The sequence below is a fragment of the Pyxicephalus adspersus genome, chromosome 3 (assembly GCF_032062135.1).
Source record: "Pyxicephalus adspersus chromosome 3, UCB_Pads_2.0, whole genome shotgun sequence".
Lineage (NCBI taxonomy): Eukaryota > Metazoa > Chordata > Amphibia > Anura > Pyxicephalidae > Pyxicephalus > Pyxicephalus adspersus.
In genome coordinates, this window is record NC_092860.1 from 9,322,278 (window position 1) to 9,347,205 (window position 24,928).

General features: G+C 41.9%; 1 protein-coding gene across 1 annotated transcript in view; it reads right to left on the bottom strand.

The window, feature by feature from the left end:
• The window catches only part of RPTOR (regulatory associated protein of MTOR complex 1), a 139,157-nt gene that overhangs the window by 20,202 nt on the left and 94,027 nt on the right, over nt 1-24,928 (bottom strand). Inside the window, exons 7-19 of the mRNA XM_072403513.1 lie at nt 18,180-18,280; nt 15,197-15,341; nt 7,935-8,010; nt 7,241-7,342; nt 6,614-6,697; nt 6,135-6,245; nt 5,522-5,596; nt 5,212-5,277; nt 4,725-4,916; nt 3,620-3,760; nt 2,926-3,043; nt 2,703-2,843; nt 362-520 (exon numbers count right to left, since the gene is read on the bottom strand). Of these exons, the coding sequence (XP_072259614.1) occupies nt 362-520; nt 2,703-2,843; nt 2,926-3,043; nt 3,620-3,760; nt 4,725-4,916; nt 5,212-5,277; nt 5,522-5,596; nt 6,135-6,245; nt 6,614-6,697; nt 7,241-7,342; nt 7,935-8,010; nt 15,197-15,341; nt 18,180-18,280 (1,511 nt within the window). The remainder of the gene's footprint in view (nt 1-361; nt 521-2,702; nt 2,844-2,925; nt 3,044-3,619; nt 3,761-4,724; nt 4,917-5,211; nt 5,278-5,521; nt 5,597-6,134; nt 6,246-6,613; nt 6,698-7,240; nt 7,343-7,934; nt 8,011-15,196; nt 15,342-18,179; nt 18,281-24,928) is intronic.

Below are 24,928 nucleotides of genomic sequence, written 5' to 3' on the forward strand. Positions count from 1 at the left end.
CACGGGAGACTGCTAGGGTCTGCCGCCATGGCACGGGAGACTGCTAGGGTCTGCCGCCATGGCACGGGAGACTGCTAGGGTCTGCCGCCATGGCATGGGAGACTGCTGCTGTCCTTTCACTGTCTAATCACAGGCTGGGGTAAGGAAAGGACCTGTAAGTGTTCCTGAACTGCAGCGGTAAAGAAATCAGGTGTCTAGTTCTGCCAGACAGGACCCTGCAGTGTGGCATTGGTGAGTAAAACTCAGGACCAAATGGAAAGAAATACAAATCCTTTTAAAGCTCTCATATATATATATTGTGTTTAATGAGCTCATATTTTTGGGTCACAACCTCCTAGTGGCCGATATGAGAGTTACTTACCTATTAGTGAATTGAGTGACGAGTAGGAGCTGACTCGCCTCATTTTATCAATCGTCTCGAAAGACAGAATGTATTCTTCATTATCTGGGCTGCCCAAGGTGCTGCTGGCACTACTGCTGGTGCTGAGGTTCCCCGGAGAGAAAGCTACAGAGCCCCCTCCTGGTTAAAAAAAAGCAACACACAAAGGTAAAATTATCAGACACCACCCAATACAAAGTTAAGAAAGTACTACACTACACTACACTACAATCATTTATACTGAAAAAAAAAAAATAGTACCTAATCTTTTTCAAGACCAAAGGTGGCAAATTAGGTGGCATCATATATCTCCTTACTATTCTTTAAACTAATTTATTGTTTTTAACAATGCTATTGTAGGTGCCAATTACATTATTACATAGATGGGCATTGCATATCCCAATGAAGCCTGAGGGTGGCAGTATTCATTTGCAGGGTGAAATCTTACATCAGGGAGGCCTCCATTCACCACATGATCATTATTATACAAACAGTGATCACATAACTCAAAACCACTCATTTCTTTTTCCCAATCATCACTTCTGAGCTGTTAATACAGCTATGTAAATATAAGTATACACAATTTTGCAGGTTTGTTATCTTGGGGAGGCCATTGTGAAAAAGAAACCCTTGTAAGGTCTTTTAGCATTCTGTGCTTCAAATTTTTGGCCGCTTGTTAGGAATAAGGGATTATCTGCACTCCTGAGACATGGGCACACTTTACATACCACCCCAGACTGCTAAAAAAAACAGCACCACCTACATGACAGGATAATAGGCAAACCTATACTGCAAAATGAAAAAAATTAGACATGTATGTACAGCACAATGAGTCACGTAAAGCCCAGAGAGATGAAGTCTGAGCAACGAAGGCTAAAAATAAGGGGGAGGAAAAAGTCTAATAAGGAGGTTTGTGTTTTAGCTTTTAGGAGTTATCTCCTTAAAATGAGGAGTATTAACACATCAATAATTTATTTACAGTGGTAATATCAGCAAAACAAACATCAGTGTTCAACCCACAATTTTAGGCTGGGTAGGATGGAGCTGCAGGTGGGTAATGGCCCAATTCTTTAGTATCCACCCAGTGGCTATTGAAAAGTCCGGGGTGGTGCGCCCAGGTAAAAAGGGTTGGGGTAGAACACTGAACCATAAAATATAATATATATAAGGTCTAGGTCTTACTTCTTTTCTAATGGAGAAACAGTCAGTCATTTTCTTGTGTACTATACTGCAATATATTTTTTGTGGTTAATAAGGCAGCCTAAGTTTCTGACGCATTTCGCAATTCTGATTTCTCAGGGAAAATAGAGACTAAAGTTTGTCACGTGACTAGGATGATGTAGATCAAACGATCTGTTATAAGAGGGTCAGCCAGGAACGGCTTGATAAGGATCTAATGTCTCAATCCAGGCCGAGAGGACCCCAAGGAGGAATACAAGTGGTCCAAATACCAAAAGCCAGAAGGAAAAGAAAGAGGGACATTTCTGTCAGGTGGCTTAACTTTTACAGTGCTGTTTGAATTCATATTTCCATACACCAACTCTGTTTTCCTTCTGGCTTTTGGACCACTGGTTTTCCCTTTGGGTCTGCTCGAACCATTGTATGGCTTTCTTGAATACACTTACTCCTACAAAATGTGACTCCACTGAAGCGTTTCACCCTCAAAGTTTAATCATAGGGATCCAAGTGATAGTCCTGCTGATTAGGTCCAGTGGGGGAGTGGGGGAAAATGCTTTGAAGCAGAGTGAAGACAAAAGAAAAGACATGCAGTTGACATGCAGTCAGGAAAAACGGTGATGTTTGTTCAAACAGGACCATTTTAGGCCTGACACCCATGGCTTGTGGGCACATAAATAAACATCTATGCGATAAAGCTTGGAAAGGAGGAGTGGTGTGGAGGAGTGCATTTCAAATGATCAAAGTTTTGCAAAAGGCTATCTAACAAGCTAAAAACGTGATGGTTTAGGTGCCCTCTGTTTATATAGTGTATTTTATATATAGTGTATTTAAAGTGTTTTTCTGTGTATGATTTGCATTTGGGGAAGTCATATTTCTACATTACATATGCTATCCACTCAGTAGTGCTGTACAGGGCCTGTTACATTTGCTCAGGTCTGACTAAGCAACAACAATTCACTATCTGGCATCACACACATTACGGTTATACAACCCCTAATAAATTTACAGAAATTGAGAAACAAATCAGGAAGTCTGCTGACCTGAATAGTTGTTGGTAGGTCTAAAGGAGATTGTATGATCACTCCTTCATGTGAGAGCTCCTTGTAAAGTGTTGATCAGCTTTTAAATTAACAGTACTTCTTACCTTCTTCGGTCAGACTGAGATTCTGCAGCGACTTGTTCAAGCTTCGAGGTGTGGTAACTGCTCGGATATTGCCGTAAGAACTCACAGATCGTAAACGAGGAGTGCTGGGAGCTTCACGCACTGGCGTCAGGTTGCCGGCTTCTGAAACATGAGAAGTGTGTTAGCATTGTTCTAGAAATGGAAGTCATATGGGAAAAAGTAACTAAATTGCCAGCAATCTCACCTGTAGTGGCCGGAGATGGTAGATGATAATTCTTCTCCTCCTCCATAAACTGCAGAGCCACTGTGCAGAAATTACTCTCATATTGGACCACTAGATGACTGAGAGCCACCACCAGCTCCTGAGGAGACAAAGTACAATGACCCATTAATAGATCTGAGCTGAATGACACCCAGCACCACTAAATCTGTAAAGACTAAGGCTATGTACATACATGCAATAATTGTTGTTGGAAAGGATCTTCCACAATCCTTTCCAACAACAAACAAGTGCACGATGCTTAAACGAGTGCTGTACATACAGCACCGTTCTGCTTCATAGAGAGAGGAGGGAAGAACGACAGAAGCGTCACCCCACTGCGCTCCTTCCCCTTCACTTTCATTACGATCATTCGTCTTGCATTGTCTGAGGATCAGCCAGGATGGTAGTTCGGACAATGGACAATGAGCACTGTACACATGCAACATTCTTGTCCAATATCAGCCCTGAGCCGATGATTGGACGAGAACCACTGCACGTGTGTACCTAGCCTAAAACAGAGAAGACCAGGTCCAGGGGGCCATAGCCCCAATATGTCGTGATATTATGGCCATTTGTAAAAAAAAACAAACAAAAAGCAAACAGATGGGGGTTCAAGGAGTGGAAAAGATCAGTTTCAGTGCAACATCAAAATGTTTCTCAGGAATTATGCACTCACCTTGCGGACCATCGCGCTGCCATCATTGATGAGCTGTGCCAGCATCATAGCCACATTGTGGTCGATTGTTGTGGAATGATCCGTCCTCTCCCCCGAGTTTTCAACAAATGTTCCGAGGGCAAACACCGCCGATGTGCGGACCTAGATGTTAAGAGGAAAGCGTAGTATTTACTACATGACAAAGGAGTTCAAAAAACCATCCTACAGAAATTTTAAAAAAAAGGCTGAATAAAAACTTTCCTCCAACCCTCCTATTCTTGATCTCAGGCCAGGCCTGCACACTAACAATATGAGGATAAGCAAAAATGAAAAGATTGCACGACAGAAAACCAAATGGGTCCAAGGAAGTCTCAACCTTTGAATAACTGAATGACCAGTGCATTTCTGGGATCTTAACAATCCATAAGGGCTAGGATGCTGTGTAAATCCTTGAAAGGATGTGGATGGCACAATAAAAAACTGAACTGATTTATAGTTTGTGGAAGAATACAGAGGTGCTAAAATCTGAGAAATCGATTTTTTACAGATACCACAATTAAGGTAACCCTCTGTGATGGAGCTTTAGTAGGGCAGTATTGCACCACTGATTACATCTGTTTCATGAATGTATCCAGTACATATCCTGGATATAAGGAAGTCATCACCAACCCAGTGTAGTTACTGACCCCACTCAATTAATTTTTACTGTTCACTTTGAACTGAATAGGCATGCTGACAGTCAAACAGGACATTTGAAAGAGTTTTTATTTGGCTCAGCAGAGGATCCTATCCTGCATAGTATATAGCCATAATCTTAAACCAAGGGCCTAGCTCCATGGTAGAGGTGCTGGTAGCAGTGTGACCTGTGCAGAACCAGCACCACTTTCTGAAACTGGGATATTGCAAGTTTAGATAGAAGGTTCCACTAAATTAGGACTCATTAAAAACAGTTCATGCTGCTCCACAGGAACTAACTGGCAAGAAGCACAGACGGTTCTTGTTTAGGGGAACTTATCAGAATAGATAGGTTTCAGAAACAATGGCTGTCTTCATAATTCCTATATAGTTTTCTGTTTTAAGGAACAAGTTTGTATTACTGAAGGGGACTGGGAAGGTTTCCTCTCACCTCTGGAATGGGGTCCGACAAAAGACTGTAAAGCTTTTCATGGGCACTGTCACGAACACCGCACCAGCGAGCCGCATCAAAGTTCTGCCAGATACGGCCTAGGCAGATAGCCACCCACTGGCGGAGCAGGGGGTGCGGATCATTGAGCTGCTCCAGACAGATGGCGATCAGGTTTCCTTGCAGACAGGCTTCCTGCAGGTGGGAAAGAAATATGGGCATTAGTGATAATAGTGACAATAAAGGTGTAAAGGGACTCTTGCACCCCAGGCATATATCTGAGTTATATTTTTATTTACCCTATAGGGAATAAAGACTATTTTAGTGTTCAATGTCTTGAAAGCAGCACGTACTCTCCTAACATTTTCTGTGTTACTCATACAGATTTAATGTGATTCTCTAAAGACTGCTTAGGTTTGTTGTGAGCGAACGTTCCCTAAAACCAGTGGGAAGAGGCGTCTGGTACCTGAACAGCAGCAGAGGATCTCACCTGTCCGGTGGTGTAGTTATTCACAATTACTGCCAGAATAAATGCAGTCATCGTACGGTGCTCGGCCTGGAAGACAGACAATGCTTAGAGAATTAATATGAGGATAATAAAGAACAAAATCAAAATTTTATTAAAAACAAATTCCAGCAATTTTTTTAATACAAGAATAATCAAATTTTTTTTTACTTGAGCTTCCTTTATTTTTACAGATTATATTAATTTTAATAACTTACACTGGAAGTAACAAATGCTTGTGTATGTTTTCCTCATAGACCCTAACAGGCCATGAGGTTTTTTTTTTAGGTCTTACCGGCATGTATGGATCTGCTAGAACTGACAGGAAATACTTGTGCCCGTTATCTTTCACCAAATCCGCCTGGCATGACTGCAGGTAAACAAAAAAAAAAAAAGGAAAGGAAAGAGAATTATTCATTTTGAATCACTGTACTTATGTTGGTGTAGCATACATTATATGGCCCAAAACTAGGAACACCGTGTTATATGGATCATGACCACAATTGTATGGATCCCCCCATGTTCCCAGTGAAGGGTAATGTTATGTTTTTAGAGATGGGGTAAGATGGGGTAATACTACAACCTTGAGGAAACTGTTTGTTTAATGCCCCTTTCTGTTCCAGCATGTCTCTATATAAAGCCAGCTCCATCAAGGCTTAACCAGTTTGGTGTAAGGCAACCAAGGTGTCTGCATAGAGTCCTGATCCAAACTCCCTTTGGATGAATTTAAATGCTGAATGTGAGTCACGTCTTTTTAGCCAACATCAGTACCTCACACACGCATACAGGAGTGATGGTCATAGGTCTACAAAATGTGATCATACAATGCATCTTTAAGTCATACATATACAGAATGAGGTGCACAGATGCCTAGGGAAGCTTTAAACAGCCCAGTGTCTTCCACTTACACTGTCCACTGCAAGGATTTTGGCCCAAATGAACACGAGTAGGGGACGAAGCTCCCGCGCTGAGCTCTGCAGCAGTTTCAGGACATAGGGAAAAATTCCCACTGACAAGGCCTGCAAGAAGGAAAGACAAGAGCCTAAGACTTGATAAGAGTGGACCCAGAAAAAAAACAGAACTAACAATACAGAGTTCGTCTGGTGTAGCCAAAAGCATCCCAATGGATGGCTTATATGTTGATGGACCAAGGGTATTCTACCAAAAAACATTTAATTTATTTTTATCTTTTATGTCAGATATTGTAGGTTTATATTACTTTGCATTGTGCTGCTCTGCAAAACACAAAAGGAAAATATTTCTTCTACCTTCAAAGCGCCCTTAATGTCATCATCATTCACTCTTAATTAGGTTGGAAGTGTTTGGTCATTGCAAACAACAAGACACAACTATCAAACATGGGAAAGAAAAACATGAAGATTCTTACCAAGCTAACAGCCCAGGGTCCCAGATCCAAAAATCTTCCCAGCAGGTCCAAGGCACGGAGGCGGTGAACCTGACTCAGCAACACCTGAAGAAATAAAAAGAAAGAAAGAAAAAGTTCTTTATATATATTTATTTCATATAGGATGTGTAAATATGTAACATGGTACACAGTATGTTTGAACATGCAATCCTAAAGGACTCAACTTAAAAAAATCTGTGCAGATTGAACAATTTACTGAGAAAACGCAGTCAGTTAATAACAATCACTGTTCATCATTACAAAATTGAGGCTCGGACGTGCTCCCAGGTTGCCATGCAGGTGAATCGGTACATTGTGAAAATGTAAATTTAGCATAAATCTAAGTTTTACCAGCAGCATACACTGACCAGATGTTCTGGCGGCACAAACGGGACCTACAAAGTATTGGGCAGGTGGTTTTAATGTTTTGACTGATCAGTGTATATCTGATTTTAATTAGTACTCCTGCTGCTCAAGTGTGTAAAACCAGGGTGATGGTATACAAGATATAAACCCAATAATTAAAGGAGAAGGATTTGGGGAATGACATTGTCAAGCTACCCTCCATTGAAGAATAACTCTCAGTTAGTGTGAGAATATGGCTCTTACCTGCAGGACGATCGGCAATTGTTCTGGGGGGTTTCTGTTCTCTACCCCCATGTCCAGCCAGACCTGAAATGCTGTTAGCTGGTCAGCGAAGAAGGGGCTGTGCTGTAAAGGTAATAAATGATATTAAAGGCAATTTTGGCTTTGGCAGAGAAGCACCTTTTTGCTCTGAATTGGCAATGTGAAGATCATGTCTTTAAAATTCTGTTAGCTTTCAGCAAAGTGATTGTTAGGATTAAGAACTCAAGGCTCCAATTTTTTTTTCCTACATTAGGCATGAAACCCAAATTCACCCCAACAGATTTGGGATTGAGTGGGGATGGGTTAGAAGATCAGGAGCTTATTTAAACCCTGATGGCCATTTTCATCAAACTTGAGTGAGCAACAAATACTTACTGGATAGGATGGTATTGCTTCTTCCTACAAATCCTCAAAATCTGTATTGTTGCCTCACTTCCTGCCTGATCGACAGGGTGTCAAGAACAGGGGTAGAAGTTGGAGGAAATCTCTCCAATGGGCACAAAAATGGGAAGGCTAGAACCTCTGTCAGGTTTTTAAAGCTGTGTCCTGTTAAGATAATTCCCTGCACTCTCTTTCTGCTGAGATTGTTAGTAAGAGAGTGGAAATCCCTCTACTGGAGCCCTGGATAGCAGCAAAAACCTAAAAAAGTTATGGTTAAGCTTGCAGGTATGGTTACCTGGAAAGCAGTGCCCTCTTCGATAATAGTCGGCAGTTGAGAAAGGCAAATATCAACAGCGAGATCCCACGCCTGCCTGTAGAGAGTAATAAAAAATAAAATAAAATAGGTAAGTTGAATAACAAAACATGATCTTATAATAATGCTGATGTCGTTCATTACTTTATATTGCTTGAAATTATAAACATTGAATGCATTTATAATGACCAACACCTCAAAACTCCTAAAACACTAAATGCTGGGACTTTTACTCACTTTCCTTTTTTGGAACCCAAAAAAAAGGCTAAGTGTACTAATATGTCATGGTGGCCTGAAGAGACAAAAACACCTTGATCTTTCACTGGGCCCCAGACCTGGTGGCCAACTGCGCCCAAGTCCTGGTGGCCAACTAGGCCTAAACACAGCTTATAATCGCCTGTTTTGTTGGGAGGGAAGTGAGGAGATGGGGGGAGAAAACAACACTCCACTTAAATGTGCGACACCACTGCTTCTATTGATTTGATAGAAGGAACATTGGGGAGGGGAACATTAAAATCTAAATTATCCTCTGCACATGGCTGGACACCCTCACATGCGTCTAGCAAACTCCTCATTAAAATATGACTTCTTGGTTTACATATATCGCAAAACATATTCATGGGGTATGGCTACGTAAAATTCTTAAATGAATCAGTGTTCCCCCCAGCCCCCTTTAGCCGGGCGCACCAGCCGGCATTTTTCAGTAGCAACCCGGCTGTTTTTGGGTGGTTACTCAAAAGTGGGGCCACCAAGGGCCTACAGTTTCTTCCCACTCAGCTTATAAAGATTTCTGGGTTGAACACTGTATATGTATTTGGAGTTCAACAGATACAATCTTCCATCCACTGGGGAACAAAGCTGCACTTTGCCTTCCACTGGAGAGACAGGTTATCCAAGTCAAATGGAGAAAAGGGTTATATGTGGCCCCTGAAAGTTTTTGTATTTAGGAATCAACATAAATTCTCCTTCATTAGGAACAAATGCCATATATCATGTGTCCGTCTAAATTCTGAATAAAACTAAGCATATGTTATTTTCACACACCAATATGGAGTTACAACATACCTTGTGCCACACAAATCATTTAGTGTAAAGTCCAGGCAGTGGAAATTCAGTGGAAAGTCCTGGCACTAGGAAGGTTAAATAATCCAACTCCTAGAAGCCTTGATACTTAATAACCACAAAGATTAGAGATCAATATCCCCTGACTGCCTGGGATGATCTTTTTATAGCGCAGGAATTATCAGCTGGTGTGTGTGATTTACTCCCGTGTTTGGAACAGATGAAAAAAAAAAAAAAAACATCCGACTGTGGGTCACTTCATGACAATTGAGTGCTAAGACATCCTCCAGCAATACGTGACAACCGAACCATTAACTTTTGCAGTATGTGCTCAGTGACTGCTTTTCTCTGTCCTGCTGGTATCATTTAGTAGTTTGAATACACAAAGATATTCCATGCTTTCTGTGAGAGAGTTATTATACAGAGCCGCTTCTAAGAAGCATTTAAATCATGCAGTGCATAAGTACAAATACTTTATTCCTAACTCCTGTGGGCTTCCTCCTCTTCAGCTAATTTTCTGCACAGCTGGTTGCAGATTTCAGATTTTACCATGTGTAATGCAGCAATGGCCCGCTGATATCCTGGGAGAATCGGCTTGACCAGAGGAGTGAGAAGTATAAAGTATTTCCACTTATTCTGGTACCCCCAGGCAAACAAGCATGTCGTCCATGCAGTGCACAGGAAAGTTGGGGGGGGGTTACTGCATGGGTAATTTTAAAAGAAAACCAGAGTTCAATGAGAGCTGTATATCAGCCCGCTGGAATGGGGGATATGGAGGAAGGCTACCTGCCACTTGCAATAGAACTTTGGGGGGGACAACACTCTACTGCCTGGGTAAATATAACAGCAGCCGATAGATAACTGAGAGATGCATATCAGCCTTCTGGAATGTGAAGGTGTTCAGCAGGCTGTCTGCTACGTCCAATCAAGAGGTTCTAGTTCACTCTGAGTTTGATTTAAGCCTCACACTGGTGTTGCCTCCATTCAAGTTTGATGATTTCTTTTCTCACTCATGCAATGCACATGGTAGCCCTCATGTTGCATTTGACCTGCTTTGCAATCCACTGCACTGGTATCCCAAGCTCCTTGTAGCTGGGCTCACCACCCGGCACTTTTTAGTAACCACTATGTTTTTAGAAGAGCTAGGTCACAATACAGGGACTGCCACCCACCTACAGCTTCTTCCCACCCAGCTTAAAAAAATATTGCATTGGCACAGAAGGTCCTACAAAAAGAATGCAAAAAGCAGTTTTAGACTACAGTGCTACATGAACCTTTGTCCAAACATTCAGCACTGGCCAATAATCCCTATTCATGACAACGCAAGCAGGTACCACCTATGGTTGCAAAGTATTATGCTACTGGCACATACCATAACCTTGGTAGGATTCAAGACGTTCCATATGACATTATGGTGAGTATATTATCCTTTCACATGCTAGCCATGCACCCTTTTCATCAATGGAACCTTCAACCCATGATTGCAATGTAGAGCCCAAACATCCAGATAAAATACCAGAGGTAAATTAGACCGTAGCCCTCCAATCATGGTAAAAAGAAAACGTGCTCAGACGTCATCACCCGCTATGTGCTTTAATTGACTGCTTGTCAGACTATAAATTACATCAAAGCACTTCAATAAAATAAGATTAATGATCTCTGGGGCATAATGATTGAAATTTTGCAATCCAGCTGTTCCTTTAAATCTTCTACTAAATGCCATGGGATCATCTGAAAAGAAATCGAAATGCTGATAAAAGCGATCAATTAATATTTCAGGTATGGGAGACATTTGTGGATTTAAACCTAACCTCATACACAGTGTAATATGGTGTATTCATTTCTGAACTCATTTTCAATCTTTCTAAATCTGCAGCTTTGCATAAAAATAGCAACTGATGAAGCCATGGATGTCTTTGTTTAGTACTTTTGAGAGGTGATAATGCTCTATCCCTGTCCAGTATTTAATTCTGTGTTGTCACCAGGTCACATGCTTTCCCCTGGAGACAATAAATGGCTGTGCTAGCATACTTTGCACAGGTATGGTGTACAGTTGATTGCATCAAGGTGCACAATTCTCTCCTGTGCTAAAATTACTTACTCTGACATCACTGCACACTATGAGTTTCTCACAAAGTGCAACTGAAGCTGCAGCAAGTCGGATAGAGCCGCCTGCTGGCTGGAGAATATTCGGCATCATCTAGAACTGTCCTCCCCAGCCTGACCGGCATTGCATGTTGGCAGTGCATGCAAATACAGTCCACCTAGGAACCGCACCTCCTCCAATCCAACACCCAGCCATCAAGGCATTTTGATATTTGCATGTACATAAGAGCCAGCTTCCCACTTGCATTAAAAAAGGAAGCTAGATGCTTTACAGTAAACCAGAACCTTTTGGTTGCAAGTAGCAAGGCAGCCCACTGATCACCTCCAGATTCCCCATTCCAGAAGGATGATATGCAGCTCTCAGTTATTGTAGAAATAGACAGGGAAGGTTTTTTTGACACAATAATTGATACAAGAAAGGCTTCCTTGTAGCTGTCAGCAGGATCCCCAGCCTGTACTAACACCCATAAACATTTTTTGGAAGCTACTCCTTCTATTAACTCCCCTGATAATTATGGTTACAACAGCACCATAAAAAAGCCATTTCTCCATGCAGTAAAACATTTATTCTTCATAACCATACTAATTATTACCACCAAGTGATCAACTACTGAATTTTAAATTCTCTATGAGTTCCCCCGAGGAAGCCAATTGGCGAAATGCGTAAATATTTCACATATGGGTGTCCCTGTACACCATCAAACAATCTTGAATGTAGCTAAAAAATTGTTATAATCTTAACAAGATAGCTATAATTATATGTGTTCTTTGTAATTGTTACTATTCTAATCTCAAGTAAATACAAATCAATTATTGTGCCAAAAACCCTCTTTGTCTATTTCTACAGTTTATGTTACAATGGGGTTAGCTTAAGAACTAACAACCCTTAGAAGAGTTGAACCCTTTTCATTTTCAGCTTTGAGAGGAACACAAGATTTGTACAACTACCTGCAAATTCCTTTCACCTGCATGCACTGCATACAGGAGCACAGGGACCCAAATAATGATATCACCCAAAAATTTGCAGTTAAAGCATACCTAAACTTTAAAAGAAAAAGGGTGCAGCACCGCCTGCCTAATTTTTGATCTCCTCGGCAATCAAGAATGAACGGGAAGGCAAAGCCTCCCGGGATACCCATCTCACGCATCACTGGAGGCTCTAGGCTGCTCCTTTTGCTCGGACATGCGCACAAGGAGCCCTTTCATCGATCTCGCACTGCACACACGTGAAATCGGGTGTCGAAGATTGGGAAAAAATTGCCAATCTCCCTGTGAATGAGGGAGATAGGCAATTTTTTCCCAATTTACGTCACCAGATCTCACGTCTGTGCAATGTGAGATTAGGTGACACAGGAAGAACCCGGAAGAAGAGACAAGAAGATGTCAGCCAACGGAGCGCCGGGCAGAAGGCAGATATCTGGACGACTCTAGACCCGAAGGAAGAAACCTCCCGACGGATAGGCTGATCTACGGGATTGATCTTTTTTTTGGGTTTTATTCAGTTTTAAGTATTGCATAGATCTTCCAGCTAAATCAGAACACTTTGCACCCTGACGACTTAACTTCTACATGTGGCTACTTCTATTAGATTGTAAGCTCTTCGGGGCAGGGTCCTCTCCCCTCCTGTGTCACTGTCTGTATTCGTCTGTCATTTGCAAACCCTATTTATTGTACAGCACTGCGTAATATGTTGGCGCTATATAAATCCTGTTTAATAATAACAATAATAATGTGGGGAAGCTGGATTTGGTTTATGGGATTTGGGCTGTGAGGTTTCAATATGCAGCAAAGCTCAGATTTGAATCCAGAGCCTGCTTTAAAATTTAGGGTTAAGCTGCGTACACACGGCAAATTTTTCTCGCCCGATAATCGGTATCGGCCAATTATCGGGCGAAAATCTGCCGTGTGTACAGTCGGTCATCGTCCATCGTCCGACGACCGTCCTGGCGGATCCATGGACGATGGACGACGACCGATCCTAATGAAAGGGAAGGGGAGAGCGCGCAGCAGGGTGCCGCTCCGTCGCTCTCCCCCTCCCCTCTCCATAGAGCATGAACGGTGCTGTATGTACAGCATCGTTCATGCATCGTGCAGTCTTTTCTCGTTGGAAAGGATCGTGAAAGATCCTTTCCAACGAGAAAAATTGCAGGTGTGTACGCAGCTTTACCCAGCAGCAGAGCTTTGATAAGGCAATGAGAGGTACTGACACCTAAGTGCCATTGATTAGAGTTTGCATACGACAGGCTCTCTTGAATGCAGTTTTCTCCCATGGTCACATTCTAGCTTCACAGCAAAGACTGGCCAGCCTTGTCCTGCGATAATCTCAGCTATTTAGGTCACTGTTTTGCTCCGGCTCTCAAGGTGACATTGCCTGGTTCCGGAAAGGCGGTGAGTGACAGCGGATTGAGTTTCACTTGCCAAGATTAAAGGTAAATCTCCTTTTAAGACTTCTAAGAAAAACGATCAAAAATCAATGTTGCCATGTTAGCCCCTCTGATCGTAATCTCAGGCAAAGGCGGCAAAGCTGAGGAAAATTATATTTTCAGCGGAAATGTTCCAGAGATGTCACAAGTCTCGTAAATAGATGGACGGGGAGGAACGCACAGCAGGGAAGAAATCATTTAAGGTAACCCAACAAAGTGCCCCCCTCTATTGGGAAACCAGAAAACGTTGGAAAAAAACATGAATAGGATTCTCCTGATTCTAAGACATACAAATGGAGAATTTATAAATGTAGCAGCTGCATGTGGCCATGCCTGTCTTGTACAGTTGTACCGTCTACCCTCCTGGGCTGAAACTGCTTGTTCTGTTTCCACTGCTCACTGTGAGATTTTCACAATATGCATTAGAAGCTGCAGAAAGTCAGAACTCCGCCTCTTTTTCTGGCTGGAGGATGACCAGCATCATCTAGCCCCTCCCTAGCCTGACAGACCGACCCCTTACATTCATTGGATGTAAGCTTCTTTAATTACAGAGGCTCCGCATGGGCGGAGCAAATACATGCACAATTAGGACACCTAGAAACACACAATCTTCCATATCTGCAAATGAAGGCATTTTGATATTTGCTTAACTCCTCCCAAGAGGAGCCCTATTCTGCATGATTTAGGGATGATGGCTTGTGCAAGAAGTACTAAAGGAGGGTGCTACAACGTTTTGAGGATTATAGTCAGTGCTCAACCCAGAAATTTTTTTAAGCTGGGTGGGAAGAAATTTTAGGCGCGTTGCAGTCCCTGTGGTGTACCCGGCTGGGGCTGGGGAGAACACTGCTACTGCATCATGTTAGCTTCCCACACCAAAAAAATGAATGAGAGGTGGCGCCACACAGGAAATAAAATGTAAATGATTGCATTTACAGGTGAGTTTTTAGCACAACCACATTAAAGTTTTTGTAAAATTATAAAACTGTACATTAATATTATTAAACAGGATTTATATAGCACCAACATAGTAACACAGTGCTGTACATTAAATAAGGGTTGACAATGACAGACTAATACAGACAGTGACACAGAGAGGACCCTGCCCAGAGCTTACAATCTAGCAGGTGGGGGAAACAACACACAACAGGAGTGGTGGAAAGTAGTGACGGTTTCAAAAGACAGAAGAAGATGGGTAGGCAAGTTTGAAAAGATGGGTTTTGAGGGCTCTTACATGGCCATTCTAGATGCAAACAACCCTGAAAGGTCAACTCCATCTAAGGTTCTGTATTAAAGGGACTTGTAAAGCTACGGGCATCTTATTATTGTGTGTTATCATTCCATAGAACATCTGAAATTCTATTGACTCATTGTAATTTTAGATTCTGTTTCCCACATTGTAGTGCTGGACAATGATTGTGACTTGTTTATCCTTTTTAATTCACTGCAAGTCTACTGGACAGGGTATATCTGCTGAAAACAGACTCCCTGTAATCTCTAATAACCCAAGACCTTGTGACATGGCCTACCTTAGCTTGGTCATATAGATAATATCAAATATGAATGAGGCAGATTTATATGCTTGTATTAGGTTTACTTTAATAATTTTTAATATTAATAATTTATTACTGCTTAAAGTCAACTCTAAGGACTTACCACATGGCGTGCATGTATGTAGGTGGCAGCTGAGGACTGCTCACAGGCTTGCAATTGTAAGACCTCATGATCCTCTCAGCCAATAGGAAGTTGCGGAATAAGCTGGCGACCAACAAATCCTGCCGAAATAGTTTCTGGAACAGATCTGAAAGACAAATTCAGAGATATGTCTAGAGCTGGCAATGACTATCTAAAAATTTTAATTCTAAGTTTTTAATGTAGGGAAGAAGGGAAGGGAGAAGTTTTTTCTTCCTAGTGTTCCCAATCAGGAGATTTGCATTCACCTCCCATTCTGAAGACACCATAGGAAGCGAAGGGGAATGCTCTTTGTTGCACTGAACCAGGTGTCCTCCTTGTTAGATTTCTCCTCGTATGTTGTTCTGGAGATACCTAGACAATTTTGGATTTGCCATCACTTTCTGCCTAGGTGACAAAGGTCCCCAGTATAAAGTGGTTGAATCTCTCCAGTGAAGACACAGACACACAAACATGTCAAAGGGAATCTAACATTTCCAAATGCATTCAAAGTTTAAAAAAGGTTTGTATATACTCATATGAATTGTGTGTGTTTTGTGTATTTTGCACCTCTCTGTGCAGTACAGGAGCTTCCTTTAATGCAGACCAGCTGCTTTTTCCTTGTGCAGGATAACTGGTCCTGACTCCTCCCCTTCCTGTATTTTTTCTGCAGGTCTGCAGTGGGTGTGGCGGCTTGTAAGTCCCTCCCACATCTCTGCTCTGCACAGGTACAGAAGTTAGTTGTAAAAGGAGACATTGCAAGAGTGAAGATCGAAGCATGCCTTTAGCAAGAACATTAATATTTGAATATAATTCCAGCTGCGTCCTTTCTCATATTTAGCCACTCCATGCATTGTTTACTATCAGATTCTGAGACTTAACTAGACATTGTCACACCAACAGATATATGGGCCAGGTCGAAAGGTAAAATCTTTTCCTAGGAGGCCAACTTTTTCTTTTAGTCTCCCCAAATAAATAACATTTGCAGGGCCTGATAACTCCACCTCTTGAATACTCGGAGGCTACACTTATAAGCCCAATCTCTTTTGATCCAGTCACTTATTGGGGTTCTGTGTATACCACAAAGGTGATTGGGGATTGGACAAGTCACTCCATCCTCCTCCCCTTTTATTTTGGGTACCCAGAATGATGGGTAATAAATACAAATTATGGTTTGTGACTGGTTTGTTTTAGGATTTATTATTAATATTATTATTTATATAGCACGAACATATTACGCAGCGCTCCTGTCACTAACTGTCCCTCAAAAGGACTAACAATCTAATGTCTCTACCATAGTCATATATCATTAATACAGTCTTAAGTCAATTTGGGGGTAAGCCATTTACCTAATTTTGGAATGTGGGAGGAAACCGGAGTTCTCAGGGGAAACATGGAGAGAACCTGCAAACTCTATGCAGATAGTGTCCTGGCTGAGATTCCAACCTGGGACTTAGCACTACAAAGGCCAGAATGCTAACCACTGAGCCAACCGTGCTGCCCATTAAGATTAGTAAAAGTTCAGGTCCATCTGTGCCCACGTCCACAGCTTTGACATCATAGGGGCAGGAGGCATGACCACACACAGTCCCTTCCACATGTGTAGGACTGTTAATGGCATGAAGCCCCCATAAATAGAGTATTCCATCCATAACCAAAAGATTTACTGTAGCTTTTCTGAATTTCTATTTGCAATACTGGTTTACATACCAATAAAGCTTAGCGGATCTTTTCTAAAGCACTAAAATGCATTGTTTCTCTGTTCAAGCATGTAATGGTATGCAACAAACAACAAGCTGAGTCCCCTGAGTCAGTTTAAATGTAAAATGTTCGTATTTGTGTGGTGAGAACATTTTATAAACTACAACTGTTCAGTGAATATTTTACAATTGATTGACATTTTTAAAGCTGAACTGCGGGCAGGCAGCTGAATTCTCAGATGAAATACAGGTATGGAAGGATTTTTACTTCTGTCCAACCAAATCCTGGGATTTATAAAGATATTGCCACAGCATAGTCAGGGTGGATAACTGTGCTAATACAGCTGTGTTTTTTCTCCCATCATTCCCTCAGTGAATGGAGACCATGGTCAGTTCCAGTGACCATTATTACCACCTATGACCAAAGTGCATTCTTCCTCCATGAGCTGGGAAACTGATTCAGCAGTATAGCCTGCAGATTCTAACGTTTTTGCTACTCCTCCTACCGGCCTAGGTGAGGACGAGATGATGGACCTTCCAAATAGGTTCTAGTGGAAGAAAGAGCACTTGTTCGAGAAGATAGTCCTGAACCAGATTGTCTTCTCACAAGGTTTTGATTCTCTCCATTCCACAGAACCCATTGAAGCGCCAGGTCCTAGGTTTGCATTTCGGCTAGGACACAATGCATGCATTTGCATGTTCTCCTTCTATTTGCATTGTATTTCCGCGGGTACTCCAGGTTCCTCCCACATTCCAAAAACTTGCAGTTAGGATGACTGGCTTCCCCCCAAAAATGACTTAAGACTGTATTAATAACAAACGACTATGGTAGGAACATTTGATTGTGAGCCCCTTTGACAGACAGCTAGTGGCAAGAGTTTGGACTTGTACAGTGCTGCATAATATGTCAGTGCTATATAAATACTGGATGATATTAATAATAAAGAAGGGGACCTAGGCAATGTATTACTAGCAAATCATTAAAAAAAAAATAATGGAACGGATAGAAGAACCATTTTCCCCCAGCAAGTGCAGGGTATGTAAATAGATGCACCCATGCTGTGATGTGTATAATTGTGTGATTTGGCCATGGTGATAAAACAGCAACTGGCAAATGAGACAACTTTCCCATTACTAAACAATGAGTTTGTCCTTTCAACAAAGCTGCAATATGTGCAGATGTGAGCGTAGGATTGTCAATGGTACAATAGAGGAAGCAGATAAGCAATAAAGATCTTGCGTCAGAATGACGGCCAGTGCCGCCGTACCTCTTGGCAGGACGTTCCAAGCAATGGTGTCGGTAATTGCTGTGAAGATCCAGTTCAGCTCTCCTAGAGGAGTGCGTCTGTCATTCAAACGGCCAGGAATCCTGAGGAGGATAAGAAAGACACATGAGAGTGGGTAGGAAATACAATTACCTCTGTGGTGCCTGACCGCAGACCGCTGGGGACGGTGACAGAGCAGTCAACAAGTCAAGGGAAAAAAAAACAGGACATTTCATATTCTACTGGCATTAGATGAAATGAAAGCTGTCAGGAGGGAGGTCAGAAATCCAATCACTGCCTCTTATTCCCATGCGAGGACTAAGGAAACACACTGCAAAGTATAAAGAGTTATAACAGCACAGCAGCAAAGACCTGAAAAAAGAAACCATTGCCATGTAAAAGTTACATTCAAAGCATAGCTAACAACAATTATACATTTAATTTGCTGAAGTTTTTTTTTGTGCCAAATGATTGCAGTTTTTAAAAAAAATATTAGTTTGTATTTTTTCTTTAAAAGCTTTTTTGCATCACAGTGGTTAGCACTCTGACATTTGCAGCGCTAGGTCTAAGTTTCAAATCTTGGCCAGGACACTATCTAGATAGAGTTTGCAGGTTCTCGGCATGTTTGCTTGGGTTTCCCCGGGTACTCCGGTTTCCTCCCACATTCCAAAAATATGCGGTTAGGTTAATTGGCTTCCCAAATTGACCTTAAACTGTATTAATGACATATGACTATGGTAGGGACATTAGATTGTGAGGCACTTTGCTGCTGATCTCCAGGAATCTGTCTACATAAACACTACATTTACCTGCATAGCATAGCATAGCATTTCTCATTATGTGTATCCTAATGGTAATAACAGTGTACGCATACACAATGGGTATGCGTACCAGATTTTGAAGTGGTCAGTTGTAGTCTTCATCTGAAGCCCATAAGAAAGTGACACAGCACAGCAGAACAACGAGGAGACATCGATAGAATGGTGTCAGCCTTATGAGATTTAATTGATTGGGTTAATTATTTGCTGTACCATATTTAGTACTATATACTACTTAGGGATATCTATATTTCATCACAATTTTCACCCAACCATACCATTCCTCAAATGAACCATTGCATCGTCGCCCAAACTCTTCTATTGCCAGGTTCTGTATGGATAGGTTGCAGGATGGAGATTTAATTTGGAGAACACAGGAAAGTGATGCTTCAATGTTTAATGCCTTAACATTGATAGAGGCTGCAGTGCTGGAACAGAAGGAAATAGGGACACGGTCCTTGGGAAAGCTTAGTATATAGTGTCTTTTACAGGGAAGTCTGCCTGAAAATTAGAATTCCAAGTAATTTATCCTCTAGTCTCCCACCCATGACACCTAGGAGCAAATGATGGTATGAATTCACATTAGAACTCAGTCTTTGTTTTCTGAAGTTTTAGGAGATGCTGCTGTCACACTAAATATATAATTCACAATGTCTCAGGGATGCCAACAGTGACATCTTCTAACTGTTGCATCTGTACCAACTCAATCACATCTAGGAAGTGCTATAAACCATGCGCCTGTAACATTATTTTAGATCAATAATTACATTTCAAGTGAGAATTTGCCCATGAGTACTGGAATGCACAGAAAGTAAATACCATACCCAGTTAAATGGCTGAAGCCCTGTAAATGGACAGTAAGTGATTTGCAGAGATGTAGGGATTGATCTAGATGAAAGATCTGGTAGTGTGTGTGTAAAGGAGCAGATTAAGCTTGTCTATGTTCCTACCAGCTGCTGCAATCAAAGCAACAATAGCACTTTCCGCTCTCCCGTGTGCCTTCCTTAATGGGCTGCGGCGCTGTTACTGCAGCTCTCTTGACTTAAATGTTGCAGATCACATCAATAATTTCAGCTCCCGCCGCCAGCTAAATAAACACCAGAACATCTGGCAAAGCCGCCAGAACCCACACCTCCGCCATATGCCTTTATTGCTCTGGATGTGACATTGGGGTTTGCAGTCTACAGACCTGGTGCTGGAACGTCATGCCTCTTACTCAGGACTGGAGCTACCATTTTATCATGCAAAATACTAGAAAGAAAAAATGTCACATGGGACCTTAAGGTGGCATTAGTATGCCCTCTTAGCCAAGTCAACCTGATCAGCAAAATCTGGGGAACGCAAGGGTCACGGGCTTGTATCTACTAGTTCATTGCAATAATGCATGCATATCCATGTGGAGATGTATGTCTTAAAAAAGCAGCACACAGAATCCGAATGGCAAGCGAAACACACCTTAGCAATGCACCGCAGTGCAACCCATGACAGTGTGCTTTAAAAAAAATCAGCACATACTACATTTGTGTGTGATGTGATGCATTTGGTACACCAATCAAATACATAGGTTGCCAAATGCAGCACAATGCACGCCAGTTAATGCGTTTTTAAACAAAATTACACTACAAAGCTATATTGGGAAATAATCCTTAAAGAGTGAAACATTGTTCCATGATAAATAAAGCAGCAGAGCATTCCAAGCTTAAAGGGCTTTTCAATGCATGTGTGTTTGGGGAAGTTGGTGTGTGTGTAGAATTTGGGGACTGTGTGAACTGCAAAAAATCTAACAAACCTTTAGTAGGTATCTAACTGTTGGCCTAATCAAGGGGTATAGAAAATTTGTGATAAAACCTGAAGGCCTATTTGCATCAATGCTCTGTGCTGCAATGCCTGCTTTGCGTTGACCAGCCCATGCAAAATAAAGATGGAAATGCACTACAACACCGCAAACACTGGGTAGGCTGCATTTTACAAAAGTACAATGCACAGGGCTACATGCGTTGTCCCGGGGCGCTCTGCTGTGCATGAAAGGTGTATATTTATTTTTGGCTATGCATTCACTTTAATGCAAGCCATCCATTGCTTTAGATGAGAGAGATGCAAATTGGAGAGCGTCTGCCAAATGAGTAAGGCTTCTGTATAATTGCCAATATATTTTTTTACTGGCAACCTTCCATCATCAAAACTTTATTAGAGTAACTTTATTATAACTATATTATTAGAAATAAAAATATTCCCAGCCGTTTTTGGCTATGGCATTACTATTTCAGATGCAGCAGAAAGAGAGGCCGTCAGTTCTCTGTCTCCTGCAGCCTACGGAACAATGGCATAACGCGTCTGCAGTAATGACTCCATCACCACCCGGAATCCACTTTCATACGGTTCTCAAGCTGCCACTTGTTCCCCCTATGTGTCTGTCCTAATCGGTCATGCTTTACGGATAAATAGAGCAATTTAGTGTCATTAGCCTTTTGACTGTCATGCTTCTAAACTATTCCCTGGATACGCAGCCAAGCTTGGATGAATGCACGGGAGGAAGATGTGGCTGACATATGGGCCTGCAATGTTCACGCCTGACCTACTCTCGCTAACCCACTTTTACAGTACCGCAGAGTGTCTGACCCCTGCGCACAGCGGTGTCAATGCCACGTCACCCACTTAAAAAATAATGACATGTTTGTGCTGCAAATGATCATGCTGAGCGAGCTCTTAAAGAGAGCCAGCATCATTAAAGACAAATGCAAAATTAACACTTGGCTCCAGCGCTGTAAAGCATCTATGTACTCCCTCCGGTGTGCTGTGGTTCAAAAGCTGCTACGAGCATACAAGCATTGCGTTTTCAGGAGGTTGTTTGATACCACCACCAGCAAAATGTTCAGCTACTTCCTGTCTACATGCATTCTCCCCAGCATTGGTTGCACCTCATTGCTCCGGACTGGGTTCCCGACAGAGGCAATGGTGGATCATGTGTCTGCATGGAACTTGTATTCTCTATCAGGGTAGGGTGACACTGCTTAGTGAGGGTTGTCACCTCATAATACAAATTCCCTGAACATTTACCTTCATAGAAGGATCACCACAGAATATTTTAATGAAAGCTGCAGATTTAGGTTTACAGACGTCTAAAGCAGGAAAATGGAATTCCTTTAAAAGTATGCCAGATATTTTATGTGACAAAAAAAAACTTTCCTAACATCAACAGCAACACAAAGGGGCTCTGAAATCAATTATTTTATTATACTGATTTTATTGATATCCACAGCTCTTTAAGTGAGTGTCCTACTTTAAGTGTTGCATGGCTGGCTAATACAGGCAGGCGGTCTCTGTCACCTTTCCCGCAGGAGGCGCCGGCGTCTGCTAGTTCCTTCTTGACGCGTGGAGGTTAAAGGAGTCTATGGATAATTTCCTTCTGTCTAATTAGAAAACAAACTGCCATGCTCGCTTTAAAGAAAGCTGAATTGGCCCTCCCCAGGTGCTGAAGCAGCGTCACATGGCTGCAGAAGGAGTGGGACTGGGCTAATTGATATGTCTGGCACGTGTCGGGCAGAAGGATGGATATTTAAGATTGGCGGTGGTGATGGGGGGGCATATCCAGAACACGATGTGATTTACCCTGCAGAGAAAAAGAAGAAGGACAGAGTGCGCTCTACACCGTTATTTCCCAAAGCTGCCACTGCAAAGATTTATTAACCCACAACGCATTGATGAGAACAAGCTGAACTACCAACACTCCCACATGGGACGACTTCTGTCTGTAGAATGTAATACCAGTGTGTGACACAAAGCAAAGGGTTAACAGTTCGCTCAAGATTGGAAATAATATATATACAGGAATACTGTATATACCAGATCTACTTCCCCTACTCATTCCGCTAAATGTCAAATTCGGAGACGGTAATTTAATACCAACATAAAAAAAATGGATATAAAATCTGACCAGATGCCGTTGCTTTTGCTCTGTGCATCGTGTAGCACACAATTGCAAATTTTTTAAATACAATTCCAATTTCAACCCTCATTTTTTATCCTTTGTTGTATGTCAGTCTCCTGCAGCCACTACATATTACATGCACTCCAATGAGGGCCGCAAGGCATTTCTCAGGGCTCCCAAAAGTGACAACACTGGACCATGCCAGTCTAATCTACTGAAATGGCCTTTTGTGATCTTGGTTTGAAGCCCTCCTGTAAAGGAGATCATGCAAAAGTGCAAATGGGAGCATGGTGGTGCAGGTTATTTCGAGAGGGTGATGTCTCCATACGTGTAAAAAAAAAAATATATTGTGATATTAGTGCACGCTATACTGAAAAAACATGTAAAATTCATTTTTCCCTATCAATATAATGTATTTTTTGTGGATGACCTGGTATATATTTACTATAATTACAATGCACCAAAAGTTATGTCCCATTAAGCTACGTACACACCTCCAACGTTTCTTGCCCGATAATCGGCTCAGGGCTGATATCGAGCGAGAATCTAGCGTGTGTACAGCGCCAGTCTTCCACCGTCCGATCGACTGTCCTGGCGGATCCACAGACGATGGACGACCAACAATCCTAAAGCAAGGGTAGGGAGAGAGCGCACAGCAGGGTGCCGCTCCGTCTTTCACCCCCTCCCCTCTGCATAGAGCAGAACGGTGCTGTGTGTACATCACTTGTTCATGTATCGTGCAATAATAGTCGTTGGAAAGGATCGTGAAAGATCCTTTCCAACGACTATTATTGAACGTGTGTATGCAGCTTTACATGGCCAATGCACACATCAAGTTGTCAAGTACCAGCTTTAAGTGTTCTTTTTGCAGAAAGCAGAATTAAAAGCCGAAAAGGACGTGTAAGACCATTCCAGAGAGTTAGGGCAGCTCTAGAAAAGTCTAGGAGCCGTGCGTGTGATGAGATTATGAGTGAGGAAGTCAGTAGTAGGTCATTGAAGGAGCGAAGAGAGTGGCAAGGGGGGTATTTTTTTGAATTGATTCTCAGGTGAAATGGAAGCCAATGAAGAGAACAACAAAGAAATGCAGCAGAAGAGGAGTGGTAGGATGGATGGATGAGTATGGCTGCAGCATTCATGATAGATTGTAGAGGAGAGAGTCGGGTCAGTGGAATACCAGAGAGGAGGAGGTTACAGTAGTCCAGGTGAGAGATGCCAAATACATGACTATGCAGATGTTTAATGCAAGCAAGCAAATATGAAAATGAGATAAATAGTTATAATTTATTCAACTGTGCCTCTTTAATTACATGATCACACATCATAAAGGACTATAAAGAACCATAAAAGTAAGTAATGTGGGACAGAGATTTGGGTGGTACAGATATTCACTCTAATGTCCTTTTGGTCAGATCCTCAGCCTTACACATCTCTCTTCTGTCTGTGGCTTTGTGTGGCCATTAAAAAAGCGTGTGGCGAAATCGACAGGTGGAATAATGCAGATGGTGAAATAAGGCATTGGGATGCAGCCTGAGCTGGGGAGATAACCCAAATAAAAGATAGGTGACACGACGTAAATGTCAGGACACGAAAAGCCACACGAGACTGGCGCTCGTTATGCATTGAGACAAAGACACGGGCAATCAGGGCATGTTTGGAAGGTAATTTAACAAAACCAATGACAGGCGATTCTAAGAACAGGCAGCAGAACAGACAGGGGCATCAGAAGAACAAAAGCTTGCTAGCTGAATGACATATCGCTGTTACAATGAAATTTGTTAGCTGTAATTTCTAAAGCAAATGAATACTTAATTTTCTGTTTTGCTTTTCTGTCTTTTTATTTTAAAGCTAAATGGCGTCCATGTGCATCAAAACAAAAAAGAATTCAATGTCATATAGTTGGGGATCTATAGAAAAAAGCTGCAGCACCAGTAGAGAATTTTAAGCCAGTTTCCTGCAAGCATGCTGCAAAAAGGGACCCTTGCTTTAGACACACACATTAGCTGCAA